Source organism: Hemitrygon akajei, chromosome 2 (assembly GCF_048418815.1).
Source record: "Hemitrygon akajei chromosome 2, sHemAka1.3, whole genome shotgun sequence".
Classification (NCBI taxonomy): Eukaryota; Metazoa; Chordata; class Chondrichthyes; order Myliobatiformes; family Dasyatidae; genus Hemitrygon; species Hemitrygon akajei.
In genome coordinates, this window is record NC_133125.1 from 95678196 (window position 1) to 95698640 (window position 20445).

General features: G+C 38.0%; 1 protein-coding gene across 2 annotated transcripts in view; it reads left to right on the top strand.

The window, feature by feature from the left end:
• Positions 1-20445, top strand: part of LOC140714573 (rho GTPase-activating protein 15-like) — a 734693-nt gene that overhangs the window by 152381 nt on the left and 561867 nt on the right. For both annotated transcript variants that reach the window (XM_073025883.1, XM_073025887.1), the window contains exon 4: positions 19206-19274. In XM_073025883.1, the coding sequence (XP_072881984.1) occupies positions 19206-19274 (69 nt within the window). The remainder of the gene's footprint in view (positions 1-19205; positions 19275-20445) is intronic.

A 20445-nucleotide genomic window follows, 5' to 3' on the forward strand; every position in this document is an offset into this window, starting at 1 on the left:
CCCCCACTATAGAAAACATCTTCTCCATATCCACTCACTCTAAGATTTTCAATATTCGATAGATTTCAATGAGATCACTCCTCATTCTTCTAAACTCCTATGGGTACAGGATCAGGGCTATCAAACGCTCTTGATTATGTATAATGAAAATACTGAAGCAAAGTTTCAGAGCTACCAATGATTAAAATTAGGTCATTTATGCTTGGTATCAGAATACAAATATTGAAAATCAACCACCCCCTATCCCAGCTAAGATGCTTTGAGAGAAAATGAGTAAATGTACCTGTTAATTTTGGACACTGGAACAAAATAATAAATACATTCAAGTTGCTATTTTTCTTCTCCTCTTTCCATTCTCTAGACGGGTATGGAACCTCTCTACAGAATAGAGAAAGAGGAAGGAAAGTATATGAATTTGAAAATGACAAATAAATTGGAAGGAACACTGATGTTATTGCATCTCCTTGATTATATCATAATATGCCATAAAGTTTTCAAATGAGACCATGGATATATTACTCCTAGAAATGACACTATTACCAGTGCTCTTCACAAATCCAGGAGTAAGAAAAATCTCTGGATATCTCCTAAACAATACTAATACTATTGGAAGGTAATTACAATGTGCTCATTCATTAGAGATAAGATATATGTGAAATCAAAACTAACTTTTACTTACTTACTTACCACTCATTAAGCCACTGGCACTTAGGACAGCCCCGAAGGTCCTCCAACCTCCACCTCTGTCTGTATAGAAGGATTCGTCATTGCTGTTTCTAGAACAATTGTTTTTTGATCAGTCAGGGTTGTTAGCCCTGAGCTGAACCCCTGAATCTGGAGGACCGATTGACACTCTTAGCTTAGTCTCTACCCTTTGACCTGTTTGGCATTGGTGAACCTGACAAGAGCCAAAGCACAAGGCCCTGACTCCAGCAAACATAGTTCTCTGGGTCACTGAGACACACAAGCCTCATAACCCTATGATAAGTTTGTGGTCCACTTGGAGGTAATCTAACTTTTACTCACCTACTTATCTCTGAGATGGTGACTGCAACTTGTCACTGAAAGATGAGTGTGCCTTCATCTTCATGCTCAATTCTGAGTTGCCTTTAAATTGGATTAGACTGCTGGAAACATTATTCATTGGGTACGTGCTGTGTCGTATGATGTGGGTGATCGTGGTCTTACAAGTGGTTCTGCAGAAGTGGTTTGCCATTTCCTTCTTCTGGACAGCATCTTTAAAGGACGGGTGACCCCTGCCAATATCAATACTCTTCAAAGATTGTCTACCTGGCATCAGTGGTTACAAAACTTGGACGTGATATGCACCAGCTGCTCATACAACCATCCACCACCTGCCCCCATGGCTTCACGTGACCCTGATCAAAGTGCTATACCTTGCACAAGAGTGACCAAGGGAAGGAGTGCCTTACAACTCCTTTGGTAGAGACATATTTCCACCCCACCACCCACTTGGATTAATCAAACATCTGAAGATTGCATGTGTTGACTTTTGTCTGGTTGTTAGATAGGAAGGAAGGTTATGTGCAGAATGTGCAGGTTCAATTGGCCATTTTTATTCTTGCTGGAACATAGGAGACTAAGGGCAAATGTACACAGTTTTAGATTATGAATAACATAGATAGGATAGGTAGAGACATTATCCTAGTACGATGGCATCAAACTAGGAGGCATAGCTTTTGTTTTTCACTTAGAGAGGGTGGTTATCCAGAATGGGGTGCCGGAGGAGATGGTAGAGCCAGATATAGTTATTGTGTACAAAAGGCATTTGGGAAGATACTTGGATAGGAAAGAAGCAGAGAAATACTGCAGCAATGTGGGCAAATTAAATTAACATAGATATGTATCACACTCAGTATAGATGAACCAAAAGCATGGCAGGTGCTACACCTGCCTCTACATCTCCTCCCTCACCACCACTCAGGGCACCAAGCAGTCCTTCCAGGTGAGCTGACACTTCACCTACCAGCCATTGTATCTGGTGTTCCCAGGTAGTCTCCTCTACATCAGTGAGAGCCAGCACAGATTGGGGACCATTTTGTCGATCACCTCTCTGTCTGCTGCAAAAGATAGAATTTCCTGGTGGTTATTTATTTCAATTCAACTTACTATTACTGACTACTTGCTGTTTCTAACTTCCACCCGCAGAAGCTCAGTAGACAACCCCTCCATGACTTCCTCCTTTTCTGCAGCCGTGACACTATCTCTGATCAGCAGTGCCATGCCCTTACCTCTTTTGCCTCCCTCCCTGTCCTTACTGAAATATCTATAGCCTGGCACTCTAAGTAATCGTTCCTACCCCTAAGCCATCCAAGCCTCTGTATTGGCCACAACATCATAGCTCCAAGTACTGATCCACGCTCTAAGCTTATCTGCTTTGTTCATGATGCTTCTTGCATTAAAATATACACATCTCAAGCCATCGGTCTGAGCACATCCCTTCGCTATCATCTGTCTATCCTCCCTCTCACACTGCCTCCAAGCTTTCTCTATTTGTGAGCCAACATCCCCTTCCTCCTTCTCTTCAGTTTGGTTCCCATACCTCGTAGCCTCCAACCTTACGGCATGAACAATGATTTCTCCAACTTTTTGCAATTGCACCCCTCCCTTTCTCTCTTTTTCCATTCCCTATTCTAGTTACCCTCTCACCCCTTCTCTCCTCTTCACCTCTCCATCACCTCCATCTGGTGCCTCTCCTCCTTCCCTTTACTCCACAATGTGTTGTCCTTTCCTATGAGATTCCTCCCCTTTTAGCCCTTTATCTCTTCCACCTATCCCCTCCCTGCTTCTTACTTCACCCACCCAACTTCCCCCTCACCTGGTCTCACCTATTACCTGCAATCTTGTACTCTTCCCCTTCTCCACCTACTTATTCTAGCTTCTGCCCCTTTCTTCTCTAGTCCCGATGAAGTGTCTCAGCCCAAAACATCATCTGTTCATTCATTCCCCTCCATAGGACTGTTCTGGGACCCCTACTCTTTGTGGTTTTTATAAATGACCTGGATGAGGAAGTGGAGGGATGGGTTAGTAAATTTGCTGATGACACAAAGGTGAGGGTGTTGTGGATAGAGTGGAAAGCTGTCAGAGGTTACAACGGGATATTGATAGGATGCAAAACTGGGCTGAGAAGTGGCAATTGGAGTTCAACCCAGATAAGTGTGAGGTGGTTCATTTTGGTAGGTCAGATATGATGGCAGAATATAGCATTAATGGTAAGACGCTTGGCAGTGGGGAGGATCAGAGGGACCTTGGGGTCCGAGTCCGTAGGACACGGGCCTTCATCAATCATGGGATTGAGTTTAAGAGCCGAGAGGTAATGTTGCAGCTATATAGGACCCCACTTGGAGTACTGTGCTCAATTCTGGTCACCTCACTGCAGGAAGGACGCGGAAACCATACAAAGGGTGCAGAGGAGATTTACAAGGATGTTGCCTGGATTGGGGAGCATGCCTTATGAGAATAGGTTGAGTGAACTCGACCTTTTCTCCTTGGAACGACGAAGGATGAGAGGTGACCTGATAAAGATGTGTAAGATAATGAGAGGAATTGATCATGTGGATAGTCAGAGACTTTTCCCCAGGGCTGAAATGGCTATCACGAGAGGGCACAGTTTTAAGGTACTTGGAAGTAAGTACAGAGGAGATGTCAGGGTAAGTTTTTTTATGCAGAGAGTGGTAAGTGCATGGAATGGGCTGGTGGTGGCAGCGGTGGAGGGGGGAGACGATAGGGTCTTTTAAGAGACTCCTGGATGGCTACATGCAGCTTAGAAAAATGGAGTGCTATGGGTAAAGCCTAGGTAGTTCTAAGGTTAGGACATGTTCGGCACAGCTTTGTGGCCAAAAGGCCTGTATTGTGCTGTAGGTTTTCTATGTATCTATGTTTCGACATGCTGCCTGACTTGCTGAGTTTCCCCAGCATGTTTTGTGTGTTGCAAAGGAATATATGACTTTTCTTCAGCAACACTCAGCAGGTCAGGCAGCATTTATGGAAAAGAAAACTCAATGCTTTGGGACAAAACCATTCTTCAGGACCCCCTCTCAGTCTGAAACATCAACTGTTTATTCTTTACCTTGGATGCTGTCTGACCTGCTGTGTTCCTCGAGCACTTTGTGTTTGTTGCTTTGGATGTCCAGCATCTGCAGACTTCCTCATGTTTATGTATGACTTTCCCTCCCTTTACTGACTATATTCCATTTACGTAGCAGCAAGCAAGAAGTGGAAAAATTCAAACAGTGGACCGATTTGAATGTGTGATCTCGTAAATGGAAGAATTTGATTCACTTCATTCATCATTATGTGACCAAATTGTTCACTCCAAAGAATTACTAGAATTTTTTACCATCTCCTTAATAGGATTGCTGAATCATCGATAAACCATATACAACATCTAAAACCACAAATACAGTGGAAAATGGCATGTTCAACCAATTTCATTTGAAGGGAAGCAGGATTCTTTTTTAGATTTCTGATTGCAATTTAACCAGCATAGGTTGTGATCCTATTTATGACTAAGTCAGGAGCTTCAGTTTTGTTCAGATTCTCCAGCACAAGATCCCAGTGTTCCTCTTAAATGGCATTGAGTCAGTGCAGATTGATAATATTTGGCACCTCACAGGGAGATAATTGCTTGCATTCTAGTCAGCAATTTCTTTTACTTGCAAGTAGTAATGTTTCCTAAATAAACTGCCAATGAATTCTGTCAAACTTCATTTGAGAATCAATAGGGGAGAAGCATTGATCATCAGCCATCGTTTTTCAGTTGAAGAAGAGATTAACGCAGGATTGTCAAACTATGAATTGTTCAATCTGGTTCTCTGTTCACTGTTTCAAATGATATGTGTGACCTTGTTAGCATCTGGACTTATTTACATATTTAAAACCCCTTCAGAGCCTACCAGTGATGAATTATTGACAACAAATGAAATGTTTTGATAGTTAACGACACAAAGCATGCTTAATGTTTTATGTGTTGCTTCCTAGCTAATTATGTAGATGACACATTTGTCAGACCAAGACTGCCATTATAAAACTGTTTCCAGAGGGTGGAAAAGTAGGTTATTCGTGGAGTAATTAACTAGAATGCTCAATGACCTGTGAGAGCTTAGAATGTCTGCCAATTCATGCATTGTTTTGCCACAGAAGCAGAGGATTAATTAAATCCTGAATCATTCTGTTTCACTCAAGTGTTGTTTGTTAATAAATAGAGATAACATTGCTAATCTGGTATTTGATATCTGGGACATGACAGCAGCATGGAGTGAGTTCTGATTATCTCAAAGAACTTGTCAACTGGGATTGATTTCCACTTACTCACTGTATGTAACAGTTCATATAATGTAGCTGACCCTAGCTAGCATTACCTTGTCATTTTACTTCATGGATTGGGAATGATGAGCTGAAAATAACTGGGTTCTGACCTTGAACCTGCCAGGGAAGTGAGGAAGTGCCACTGATCTGTGTTTTATGCAGTAAAACCCCTACATGTCACCATTACAGAAAGAAATTGTCATTGCAGTAATAAACCCTTGTCATTACACTTTTATTTAAGTCTTCTGTGTATACGTGTGGTAGAAATGACCATTCTAAATGTAACTAAACTGTCATAAAGTGACACTGCATTAGTTCTTAAAATAGCTATCTTATTTCTTTATGAATTATTGCAAAGTAAATTAAAGAATTTATACTGATATCTAATCACCTGGCAAGGGCAGAAAGCAAAATTTACGCGGCTTTAAATCCGCAGTGCTGAGGACACAAGTACGTGCAATGTTTCTGAAAGGTCAATACTTTTTGGATTGGGAAAATATGAAGAATATTGTTAAATGGGATATTTCAATGACCTTTTTACTGACAGATAATTAGAGGGGATTTGTTTTGTTGGCCATTTGATTACTAATATAATTGGTTCAGCAAAATAAGCTGTACTGTGCTGTTCTATGTCACCCTTTTGGGTGGCGTTTTGGTCTCAAAAGATGGATGTTGTCATATATATATATATATATATATATATAAAAATGTTCATATTTTTATTTTAAGAATCTTGCTTTTCCATGATCATGTTACTGATTATTGTTCTTCTTTTGTTTAAAGTCCTGCACAAACCACCGACAAATTATTCTGAATACATTTTGATCTTTTGATTTTCTTTTCTGGTGATCATTCAGAAATGGAGATAGTCCAACTGCAGTAGTTTGGCAATTACCGGAGTCTCAAAATGTGGGAAAAACAAAAAAAAAACATACACTTTAACCTGCCAGCCTTTCATTATCAAATATGGGTCACTTGACTTTGACAAGGAACAGTCTGCATTTGACAACTCTTTTAGGGTGATTAATTTTGCATCACAAATTGCTCAGTTCAATTGTACCTGAGTTCAGATTCATTACTTACCCAGCTGTTTTATATATTGAAAACCTTGTTTATCTAAAAGAATGCCAGCTTGGTGGAGAAAAGAAAAGATAATTTTATTTCTAACTGTGACCAAAGGTTGTCCTATCACACTTAAAAATGAATTGAAATGGATGCACACTTATTAATGTTGAACAGGCAAATATAGTAGCTAAAATGAATGCGGCAAGGTTCTGCATGCATTAAATGATGTTATTGAAAGAAGTGAGTAGAAATAATACTCATAGCACACCAAGCAATAAATTCAAAGGACTCCACAGAAAAGACCAAGCAGGAGAATGTAAGTGTTTGAAAGTGTTTTTTTTAAAACGAAGATAATTTTTTAAATAAAAGTTATCAGCAGATATTCAACAAGAAACAGGTAGATAGTTACATCACAGATCAGTCATGATCTTGTAGAATGCCAGTAGAAGCTTGAGGAGCTAAAATCCTTTATCCTGCTCTTGTGTTCCAATCGAAGTCTCTGCTGATTTACTAGCCCCCTATAAGGAAGTATTGGCACATCACAGATTTATCAACATAAATACATTCTGGAGCTGCTCAAACACTGATCAAGAGCAAATGATGGCTGAAACACATTTAATTCTCTAGATTTAGAAAGATCCACCTCTGCAAAATGTACTTATCTCTGGAAATGTGCTTTTGGTTAAATTGATGAAAATTTCTGCAAAAAACTCTTATTAATAATAGCATGCCTATGCAGGAAATTACATGTAGTCGACCAATGTTGATTTTAAAATATTTCATCTGCTTTTGGAAACACATTGCAAACTGTAAATCTATGGTCAAACATGTGCTCTCCAGCAACTGGGATGGTAAGGTCAGGAGATTTTGATCTCTGGTAACATGTTGTAGGATGGCAGCCAAACCAGAGCCTTGTGGACCATCACCAATTCCAACTACTACTGGACTGAATTTGACCTCAGTCCAGAGCAGGGGTTCCCAAACTTTTTTATGCCATGGAGCAATACCATTAAGAAGGGTCTGTGAACCCCAGGTTGGGTATCCCTGGTCTGGAGCATGTATTTTTAAAACTGACTTCAAATATCATGGCCTTTGATTGTAATCAGCATGGCATTGTGCTTTCGTATAGTATCACCAGCAACATCTCTTGGGAACCAATAAACTCTGGTCAAGGACAAGCACCAGGAGAGAAGGCAGAGAAGACTGAGAGAGCTCTGAAGAAAAGTTATGATAGATAGTTGCTCTTTTCCCTTTTGAGTGACGTAATTTAAAAATATACTTCTTTGAAGTACAATTTTGGAATGTAAATTAATTGCAGTTTTCAAATATCACAAATGATGGATGTAAAACCAAACAAAATGAGAAGAGAACATGAAAATAAAATTAAAGGAAATGAGAAAATGAAAAGTGTAAAAAATGTTTTAAAAGTCATTGAAAATTTCAATTTAAAAAATGAGAAAAATATGTGAAGCTGTTGGGTAGAAGGTAAAAGTTTCAAACAGAAAAGTGAGACAGCTACTCATGGTGAGAAATGTGTTTGAAAATGAGAAAGATGTTGAGAACTAACCCAAGGGATTATGAGAATTTCCAGTCAAGATCAGAAGAAAACATTTGGAGATAAATGCCATTTGAAGACCTGGTGAGGAGCTAGATTTCAAGCTTACTTTAACGGTACTTGGTGCTAATATGGATATCAAGTGCAGGTGCTCCACACTCCTGTCGCAGAGAGTTGTCATCAAAAGCATCATTTTGTAATATCTGCCCTTTTGCTTGAATTTGTGGCTTTCCATTAGAATGCAATTTCTATGCTGTCTAATGCCTTTCTAAGGTTGGTCACTACATAAGTACTGCTTTCTAGGGTTGTTTCTACCCATCTATGAATTCAGATATTTCCTGCTGAGTTTCTATGAAGGAGCTTCTAGGCTATGGCTGTAAATAAATCCTTTAAGCTGCTGAGAGTTCAAAACAGCAGCCTAAAGGGTTTATTTAAAGCCACAACCTAGAACCTCCTTCACAGAACTCTGGAAGTAAAATGGCAATGTATTGTCAAAAAGAGGATCATTTACCGTCATTGAAATGCAGTGCTTAAATTTCTATTATGTAATGAAACAGTTCTGAAAACTGCTGTGGACTGAAACAAGCTGTGGCTCAGTGGTGTATCTGGCCTCCCATGCTGATGCAAGGTTCACTAGTGCTTTCTGCTATTCAAATCATTGTGTGCTTTGACAAAAGTGGCACTGATAAGCAATCAGCACAATCAATCTGCTTCTTAAAAAGAAGAAATGCAGAAATGGGAAATGTAGTGAACCAATGTTCTGCATAGAATGAAGAACTGGCCCTTCATGTTGTACTAAATTAATTAAAGTCTAAAGTCACTTGTTCGTCATAAATATGCCACAACAATCATACATTGGGACATTAGAAATGAAGCAGCTTATGTTTTAATTAATGCTTAAACACCTATCTTGCTTAATGGCATTGGCCCATGACATAAAAAAGAGTGGCAACACCTGACGTATAGGGCTATAAATTATCTATATAGGTAAAAGTAGAAGTATTTGTTTAAACCCAAAAGTAATTTGAAACCTTCAATGATAAGAAAGATAAGTCAGAAAATTTGTTAAGCATTATTGATGACATGGATGACGATAAAAACATCAAAAAATAGTATTTTCAGTGTATTTAACAGCAAGATATATTTAAAATATTAAATTCATGTCAATTCAGCTGACTTCTATTGATTGCAGTATAAAAAGTCCACAAACTGTATAACAGCAGAGTGACAATCAGTAACAGCAGCTTTGTAAATTGCAAATTAAGCTATGCATTCACAGGAGTCCCAAAGATGCTGTCAATTTCACAGAGTAATGACAGTGAATGCCAATAAATTTGCTATCAGTGCAACTGCAAAATCTAGGTCAATAAATATTTGCAATTTTACAGCGTTGAATTTCAGAGGCAGGCTCTGACTTAGGAATTACGTAAAGAGCTATATCTCACATCCAGATTTATATGTTTTAATTGGAAGTGTCCAGCCATAGTTGTTCTGGGATTGTAAAAGTGGCTTCACTTTGTGTTAGAGCATTGAATGAAGGGAATGAAGGCACAAATTGAATTCAAATGAAGCCCAATCTAAGATTAGCTTAAAATTCTTGACAGAGGGAACAGCAGCATGTGAAAATGGTGAGGGACAACCTCAGAACTGGATAAAATAATTTGGGAAAATAAAACTTCCCTAAAGCCAGGAATCTGATACACATGATACACTGATATGAGTTAATGAAAGGACAAATATATATAGTATATTAGTAATATACATCAAAGCACTGTAGATAACATATTTCATATTTATCTGCACAAATTATGTAGGGAATATAGTATTTAGTCAGTGAAGAGGCACTTCAGCAAAAAAAGGGCTTAGTATCTATAAAATTTAAACTGACACTTTTGGAATTCCCTGAAGGAGCAGCTGCCAGAAACTACACTATTTCTTTTGGAAGCTGTCTTGCTGAAGATACAGAAGAATAATAAGGATATGACAACACTTGGGGGAGAAACCTATGTCACATAACAAACCGTAGCTGAAGTATTATGGTTGAATAATATTCAGAAAATTAGGTTATTAGGGAAAGGTTTTTGTTAAGTGAAGACATTTACAGAAAATAGTCCTGCCTAGAAATTGGCTAGTGTGGTGATTTTTTAAAGTTAAAGTCAGTTGTTTTATCATTTATTTCAAAGTGAAATAGCAGCAATTGAGAAATTAGGGCGTCAAGTTCCTTGTTGATAGGCCAGTATCAGATACGTACACAATACAAGATAGGTACACAATACATACCCCTCCCAAAATAAATTGGAATGTGGTGCACTTTTGTTTTACGCATTATTCAAAGAGACATCAAGACATCAGAGATAACATCAAGAGATCTCAGAAGGTAGCTTCAGATATGGTGTAGACTGCTTAACCACTTCACAAGGCCTACAAAATGTTCTCAGAATGTTCATTGCAGCTTCTCTGGTGCCCAATCTAATCTCTCAATTGATGCAATTTTCATGGTGGTGAATTCAAAAGAGTGTTAGAGATGGCAGGGAAGGGCAAGGTAAACAGTTCTAGAAACAAATAAACATTATTTATGAAGGCATTATGCATATGTATTTTTTAAGGACACCAGTCTGGAACTCTTTGATGAACATCTTTTTGCAGACTCATCCTTTTTGTGCCTGTAGTGACTGGCAGTTGTGACATTCTCTCACACTTTGCAAAGGTCAATCTTGCAATATTCAATGTCTGGGTTGTTCCAGGCTTGTTATACCATAACAGGATACACGACTATAAGCCATGTAGGCTCTGTATTCATGAAAAAACAACTTTATTTACTTCAGCTTCAGAGGGAACAAGGTGGCACACAGCTACTGAGAACTGAGTACTGCTGATTTCACCAAGTAGCAGACAGGCATTGATTACACTCAATGAAAGGTATCTCTTAGAGAATCCAGATCTGCATATGCAGAACCATTAGCATCATCAATGACCTCTCCTATCTGTCCAACAATCTCTTTGACCCCTCTACCTGCCATCAGGTAGGAGGTACTGTGGCATTAGGACAAGAACTGTTAGCATGGGAAACAGGTGTGTGTGTGTGTGTGTGTGTGTGTGTGTGTGTGTGTGTGTGTGTGTGTGTGTGTGTGTGTGTGTGTGTGTGTGTGTGTGTGTGTGTGTGTGTGTGTGTGTGTGTGTGTGTGTGTGTGTGTGTGTGTGTGGTAATATTACTTTACGTGTTATATGTTTTTTGTAACTTATTTTTTATTGAAATTCATGATCAAACAAACATTTCCATAAGATGTATTTCAGACATTGTTCATATATATCATATAATCATATATATCACAAATCTCCACTAAGTATTTATCTGAGGTATAAACTTATAGAAAAGAGTGGAAAGAAAAAACAAGCAAAAGGAAAGAACTATGTACAAGTAGGGAGTGATCTTTTTTTACAACAGATTCATTGATTTGTGAGAATAAAATCAGGCCTATGAGGCATTATGTAGTTAAACCATTTTTCCCAGTATGAATCAAATTGTTCCAGCTTATGGTTAACAGATGCTGTTATCTTCTCCACTTTGTAAATGTCCATTGTAATTTCCATCCATGTATTTAAAGTTGGGCTCTCCTGTGATAACCATTTCCTAGTAAGAGTCTTTTTACCAGCCACCAATAGTATATTCATTAAATATTTATCTCTTTTCAACCATTCTTGAGGTATATATCCAAAATATATGGTCTTACTTTCTAAGGGTATTTCACATTTAAAGATGTCTTGTAGGGCATTGTGTATCCCCCTCCAATAGCTTTTGATAACAGGGCAGTCCCAAAAAATATGATAATGATTTGCATTTTGATTTCCACAATTTCTCCAGCAAACAGGGAGGTTACCATCATAATGGGATTTCTGAGAGGGTGTAATAAAATATCTTATCAAGTTTTTCCATCCAAACTCCCTCCATTTCTGTGAACTGGTACACTTCCATTTATATCTCCATATTGTTGTCCATTCTTCCTCAGATATAATTATCCCTCCTTCCTTCTCCCATTTTGTAGAGAGATTTTTATTTCCCAAATGATGAGTTACCACAGATCATGAGAAAATTTTTTTTAGAATGGTCAAGGCTATGCTTCCTGGCCAATTCCATAACTCCTTTAAAACTAGGTCCTGATATTCTCTGAAATCCTTTCCTCAGCACTCTGCTGAGACATCAATCTTGTGAGTTAAAGGTTATGCGATACTTCTCAGGTCTTTGACCCTTATCTGCAATCCAAGCACACTAATTGCATATCACTGCAGTGACAGCATCACAAATGTGAGAATGGAACAATGATCCTGCAAATAAGATTTTCTATCTTCGTTAATCTATGTGTACTTTTAGTACAGACTTAATAGGAAATGAGGGTTTCATTTCAGTCTACAGCATGCTGCTTAACACCGCTTTCAGTAGAAAATAGGAGAGAGGAACTAGGGCAAGGAAATGCGTAGGAGAATGACAAGGCTACAGTGGGGATGCTTCTGCTGAATGTCAGGTGCTTCAGTTTCCAAATGAACAGAGGAGGAGGAAAAGACTAGACAAGCAGTGACAGATTCCTTAGTGGAGAGACTATTTTCATGAATTCCCTGGGTCTTCTCTTCACACGCTGTTTGTTGGCCCTCCAAAGTACATCAACAAGAAGCTTCCCTTTCTGTTTGAGTCCCAATAAGTATCATTAAAACCCATGAAAGGTTTTCCCTGATGTTTTGCTTCAAGTTACTGCACAGAACCAATATTAGGACAGTCTAGAGGACTAACTGTGATGCACGTTTGCCTGAGGAACTATATAGGGAAGAATATTCATGGCCTTGTGAGGGTGTAGGTTGTTGTGACTGTGAATGAAGTCAGTGGAGAGACACTGAAGCTGGTTTTATACAAGTCTTTACTCAGCACAACAAGCAGTCACCATACTGGAGAGACTTGTGGTGGAGGCTCACAAACACAAAGGTACATCAGTTTTATATCCTTATGATCAAAGGTAACAGTAGCTGATACAATACAATTTGAATTGTTAGAATGACATTATTTACTTCAATACTTTGGATTGACAAATGGTCCCTTTGAGGTACACACTGGAGGCACATTGTAATTGATAAAATACCCCTGAATGTTCAAACCCTTTTGGGAGAGACTAATTAACACAAATATTTTAAAACCTTTTGATGACAGAGAGCCAGGAACCCAAAACTAATATTCTCTGAGTATACAAATATCATAAAAAAACACAAAAACTATTGATTGCCTGTACCTGTGACCATGTTTGATATTCTAAGTGACAACATCTGTTTGGACTGCCAGCTTGCACTCATGTCACAATGGTGCAGATCACTTACCGTGTTGCCTGGCTTGATGCAAGTCAATTAACACAACCCCATTGTCTAACATTTGGCTCTCGCATATGCAATCTCTTAGTCAGTGAAGCAGCCTGTGCTTCTAACTGCAATTTGCTGCTTGTAATTTACAAAAACTGAAGGCTAATTGAAAGTTTCCTGAATTTATTTACATTTACAATAAGAAATGAAGCCTGGTTCTTGTTTGAATTAATACCTGCTATACTCACATAACTCCAGAATACTCCCTAACACAGGTAAATGCCTTGAACCTATGCAAAGGGTGTTATCTCATCATGATGGGTCTGCCCACCAAGAACAAGAAAGGACCAGACTTGCTCTCGGTTCACAGGGTTAACCACACTGAATATTTATGCCTAACTGCAGGCCTCACGTGTTGGGCTGCAGATCGAGAGGCATTAAAAAAATCACAGGAATAGATTTAGATAACTGATGAACACAAAGTGTTTAACATCTATGAAAATAAATAAATTTAATTAAAATCTTTAAAATAGCAGAACATGTTTTTACTTGATTAAATGTTTAAAATCATTGAAGTAAAATCTGATAGAATTATTTCTCTGCCCATCATCTCTGGTAGAATGCTAAAAACCAGATGTAACGTATATCCATCCACTTGCCTCAGCACATTAGTTCTTCACTACTGGGATCAGTGTGTTTGTTGCTTTCAGCGACACTGAACAATGTCAAATGTGTCATCATCTGACCTCCAAACTGTAATAAATAAGAACAAGAGTTAGTCATACAGCTTCTTGCTCAGCAAGAAAGTTACCTGATCTAATTTTCCTCAAGTTCACTTTCTTGCCCGTGAACTTTGATTCCCTTACAGATTAAAAAATCCGTATTTCTCAGATCTGAATATTATCAGGGATAGAGAAGAAATTCTTTCTCACTTCATTCTTAAATAGGCTCCCCCTAGACTGTGTCCTCTGATCCTGGGCTCTCATGAGGGTAAATATCCTCAGAGGACTTGTTCCGTACCCAGTCCGTAAGGCTCTCACATGTTGCAATGAGATCTCTCATTCTTCTAAATTGCAATGGGTACAAGTTCAATGAGCAGGTGAAGGAAAGTTGGCATGCTGTCTGTACTTCAACCATTGTAATCAGGGATTGGGATCCAAATTATCCATTTGTTAATTTCAGGTTATTTGGATGTACAGTGGATTATAGTTAATTTGGACACATCAGGACCAATACATTGAACAGTTGCCTCAAGGAGCCAAAATTTCATGGAAATAGTTAAGTAGTATAAAAAAGACAAACTATCGTTTATCTGAGTAACAATGTATGTATTTAAATGAAACGCAGAGCAAATTGGAACACTACCAAAACCTCTAAAGTACTATAAAACAGCATATTAGTTGCTAATAGTTATTGATGGTGGAAATCATCAGCTGTTTCTTTTGATTGACTGTAAATCAAGAAACTCAGTGTAGAAACTTAATGCAGATAATGGACTACCTTCATGCAATGCTTTAGTCAAGTGTATCCTCCAAACCTTCATTTTCAGAATTAGAATCAGGTTTAACATCATTGGCATATGTCATGATATTTGTTAACTTAGTGGCAGCAGTACAATGCAATACATGATAAATATAGAAAAAAGAATTACAGTTAGTATATATATTAAAGAGTTATATTAGAAATAGTAGTTCAAAAAAACAAAAATAATAATAAAAGTGAGATAGTATTCATGGGTTCAATGTCCATTTAGAAATCTGATGGCAGAGGGGAGGAAGCTGTTCCTGAATGACTGAGTGTGCTTCCGTACCTCCTTCCTGATGGTAACAATGAGAAGAGGGCATGTCCTGGGTAATGGGGGTCCTAAATAACAGACACCACTTTTTGAGGCACTGCTCACTAAAGACGTCTTGGATAATATGGTGGCCAGTACCTGTGATAGAGCTGACTAATTTTACAACATTCTGTAGCTGCTTTCTATCCTGTGGAGTAGCCACCCACCGCCCTCCACCCCCTGCTCATACCAGATGGTAATGCAGCCTGTCAGAATGCTCTCCACGGTACATCTGTAGAAGTTTTCAAGTGCTTTAGGTGACAAACAAAATCTTCCTAAACTGCTAATGAAATATAGCTGCTTTCTTGCCTTCTTTATAGCTACATTGATATGTTGGGACCAGGTAAGATCCTCAGATTTATTGATACCCAGGAACGTGAAATAGCTTAGTCTCTCCACTTCTGATTGTCATGAATCTTAACTTGAAGTACAGAAATTGCTTTATTTTCACTCTCAGCCATTTCAGGCATCTCCAAGCCTGAATTCTTGAAACCCTGGTGAGCAAAACTGTTCTGAATTTTCTTACTGCTTATTTCTCGCCAACTATCAGTGACAAAAATCATTGCTTTTTGAACACAAATACATGCTACTGATACTATATAAAAACTGACCATGCTAAGCACAGTATAGTGTCCAACGGCCATGCAAATTCACACAGCTGATGCCAATTAAAAGCTGTTCGGCAACAGTGTCTTACCCCAATTAAATGGCATAGTGTCCCAAATAAACAAAGGGAATTATAGATGCTGCCTGGCCTGCTGTGTTCCACCAGCATTTTTTGTGTGTTGAAGGGAATCCCAACTATTTTCTCAATTTAGTTTTTATTCTTTAGAAGTTCCATATACAGTAATTCACTGCCCCAATAAATCAATGGCCCAAGTAACCAGAATCCACTGTATTTTTGGACAGCTCTTAGCATTACCTGATTAGAATCAACTAAAATACTGCAAAAAATCTTAAAATATATGATTTATGACATATACCCTTTTGTATTTACACTTGAGCATGTGTAATTTCTTACACGAGTTCAGAATCCTCCAACCCAAATTGGCACGATGCACCTCCATTGATTTCACCCCTCTGGGTCTTAATCACATTGTACACAGATGCATAGGAACCTCTGATTTAATTAATTCATCATTAAGTATCTAATGCTAATATATTCAACACTCAATGCAAGGAGCACTCAGATCTTTTCCTTAAACCATTGGTATGATGACTTCAAGTTCATGTTAAATAAATTAAATTAATTCAGCCTATTGCGAATGTGAACAAGCTCAGCAGAGAGACACTGATACAGAATCTTCATTCTTCAAAATGAGCAGCAGGCATCACATTCGGGACATTTTTGAATGAAGAGCCCTGCTTAACCCACTATTACATGACATTTTTATATGGTAAAGATCAAAGGTAACAGGTTGAAAATTCTATAGTTACAATGTATATACAATGCTTCATTTGAATTACATATAATTTTCAAACACCATCTTCACATGCACCCTCCAGACGCCCAAAATAAATGCTAATTCCCACTGACTCTGGGCCACATTCAATGCATATGCAGGCATCTGAGGTTAAATGGTGTGTTTCTTTGTTTACAAAATACAGCTCCGGGAAGACCATTGTTCAGAGCTGCATTTTAAATTCAATCTACAATCCACATTCAGGTCTGCAGACTGACTGCTGTTGAAATTAGTATTTGCTATATACCATAATTCCAGACTATGCTCTAAACAGCCTACAACATATAAAATATATGAAATTACAAACTCACAGTTTTTCCACATGCTGTAGTTACTTGAATATGTTACCAGTTTAAAATTGTATAATTCCGTAATCCCAAAATCACATTGGCAAGTGTAATATTTATAACACATCCCAAGTTACCCTTGAGAGGATGGTAGTGATCCATCTTCTTAAACTGCTGCAATCCTGTAACTGAGCTACACTTATAATGCTGTTGCGGAAGGAGTTCTTTTATTTGGGTCTGTGACAATGAAGAAACAGTGTTACTGAATTTTATATCAGGAGAATGTATGACTTAGAGGTGTGCCTGCAGGTGGTAGCAGTTTTATCTTTTGTCCTTTGAGATGGTGAAGGTCAGTGGTTGTGAAGTGCTGTTGAAGAATTTTTCAAGTGTTACCACAGTCCATATTGCACAGTACTGAACCAAGCTATTAAGCGAATAAGTCTATTTCCACTCCTTTACATGGGTAATTCATGGCAGAGGATACACTTAGACTCATGCAAAGGAAAGATAAAGGTAAACACATCTTGCTTAAAGAAAAAATGCACATTGCTCAGTTTATTCCAAGCATATGTTTCTTGTTCAACTCCTGGCAGATACTCCTGGTGTATGACTGTAATCACGTATTTAATTGTAGCTTGCTGTTATTGCTTGACCACATGGAACATGGCATTAAAATACATTTTATTTCAAGTCACCAAAATGTTGAGAAATATTTTATGTTCTAATTGAATTTTGAGTACATCTTTATTGGAGTTATACTTAAAGTGGGCAATTATTTAGTAGTCCACAAATCTTTGTTATGAGATTATACATCTGTATTTTCTTCTATAACTCATTCAAAATAAAATTAACAGGAACACATATGTCACTCCTGTGCCTGTAAATTCTGCAACAGTTTTGTTACTAGTTGTAAATGTTTTCCTTTCATTTATTAAGTCTTGAACATTATGATACCAATGTATTTACAGCTTTTTTTTTATGTTCAATGGGAATTCCACTTTTATTCCTGAAATGCATAATCCACATATTTGCATTGGGATTTGAATGTTCTAATTATTTAACCCAGGACAATGAATTGAATATAATTTTAGAAACAGACTACATACACATCGCGGGATAAAATGTTTATAGAACATAGGATAGTACAGCCCAGGAGCAGATTCCACTGCCCAACATGCCTACACCAACAATAATGTCAATCTAATTAACGCCATCTGCCCGAACATGGTCCACAATAGTCTATTCCTCATCTAAAGTGTCTGCCTAATTACTCCTTTGATATTGCTTCATGGCTGCATGCCCCACCTGACCTGGCAGCATGTTATAGGCACCAAGTACTCTCTTGTGCAAAGCAAAAGCTTCCTTGCAAAACTTTTCACCTCTCTTGTTATGCCCTGAAGTATTTGATATTTCCCTACTGGGGCGGGGGTGGGGGGGGGACTATCAAGCCTACCAATTTAGCTCATAATTTTATCAGGTTCCCCCTCAGCCTCCAATGCTCCAGAAAAAAAAATCCAAGTTTGTCCAAACTTTCCTTATCGACAATGTTCTCTGATCCAAGAGACATTGTGGTTAACCTCTTTTAAAATGGAAATGTCTCCCTTTTATGTCGTTACTGGGTCAGAATGAATATGCCACATCCATCACCAGCTTTATCAAAACCTGCATGGACCTAAGTACTGTTGCCATCTGAGACATGCCCTCTTCTCATTACCACCATCACGGAGCAGATACAGGAGTCAGAAGACCAACAGTCAATTCAGAGCAACATCTTCCCATCCACCATCAAATTTCTGAATGATCCATGAATTCTATCTTATTGTTTATATTATGTATTTTGTAATTTATAGTAATTTTATGCCTTTCCCCTGTAATGCTGCTGTAAAACAACAAGCAACAAATTTAATTTCATAAAAGAAGATTAAATCAAACCTGATTCTGATTCTGAAAATAGTGTGGTAGTCTTCCTTGCATAGCTCAAAAGACTCTTTTGAACCACACTCAAAAATTTGTGTATTAGTCACCACTGACACTTAATTATATTATTTAAATTTATTTGATATTGTTTCAAGTTATGACGGAAATATTATGCAACTTATTTTAGTGTCCACTGAGCTCTAAATCAAGGATTCCCAACCTGCTTAATGGTATTAGTCCATGGCATAAAGAAAGTTTGGAACTCTTGCTCTAAATAAACTTTGTTTGGTCTTCTTTAAATTTTAGTTACTTTTGTCATAAAATTAAGGAATTGAGAAATAAATATTGGCAATAATATCCCTAAAAAGGTACATTGAAGACTTATATTAATGTTATTTTTTTTTGGTTTTGCTTTGTAGATATCTCGCCACAGGCGAAATCATTCACAGCACAACCTTTCAGACATTACTGGAATGGTGGAACAGTCTGTAAGTGTTCTGTATAGGAAAAGTTACCTTATATGTCTTCTAACTGACTGTATTTCATTCCACATATGGGCAAACAAGAGGCTGGTACTCATTAAAGAAATGAATTGAAGGACTGTAACTTGTGTTGGCATGTGTAAGTGCATTTTGCTGGAGAGAGATATATTTCTCATGTCTGGAAGTAAGTAGAGTATAATACACACTAATCATGCTGTCAACATTGTTCAAGAATGAGTTTCTTCTAGTTGGAACTTGGTCATGAAAAGCTGTTGACCTCAATAAACCACCAGCACATTGCAAGTGACAAGGCTCCTTGTCAATTTGATTACTATGGGAAATGGTCTTTCAAAGTTAAATGTAATCATGCTCTCCGGGGGTCGTTTTTTTAACTGGTTGATCCCATAAAGGATACAGACAGTGACAAAACGTTGACTTTGTGGAGATGATTAACTTTTAAAAAAAGTAGAGAAGCTTACCCGAGGTGACCAGATTGGAATCTCTCCTTCATATCCCCAATTAATGACTTTCTGATGCCTCAACACACACTGCTGCCCTCTAAATGACACTTCCTATCCTGTCTTCAAATGATTGCCTCATTGTTTTCATTTGCTTGAATATTCTGTTCCAGTTAAAAAAGACAGCAATCAACATCAGCATGCCAAAACTAATCAGCTACAGCATGCTACTGTTATGTTTAACATACCTGTGGGTACAGCTGCTTTCAGGGTACCTCAGTTCTATCCTATTTCTCCCTGAAGTGATTCACATAATTGAAAGCAGATATATTGCCAATGAATCGCTTACATTACTCAAGATTCAAGATTGTTTAATGTCATTTCTAGTACACAAGTATAAGGAAAACAAACTAATTGTTACTCCAGATCTGATGCAGTACAAGAAAAAACTCAAAGATAGAGAATGCAATAATAATAAAAAAGCATAAATCTAACCATGTAAGGTATCTTGTATACATGGATTGATTGTATGTCTATGAGTGATGCTAGGCTGTACATAAAGTCATTCATGGGAAATAATTAAGTAGTGGTGGAGTTCATGGGTGGAGGTGTTGATCAGTCTTACTGCTTGGGGAAAGTAACTGTTTTTGAGACTGGTGGCCCTGGGATGGATGCTGTGTAGCTTCCTCCCTGATGGGAGTGGGACAAACAGTCCATGA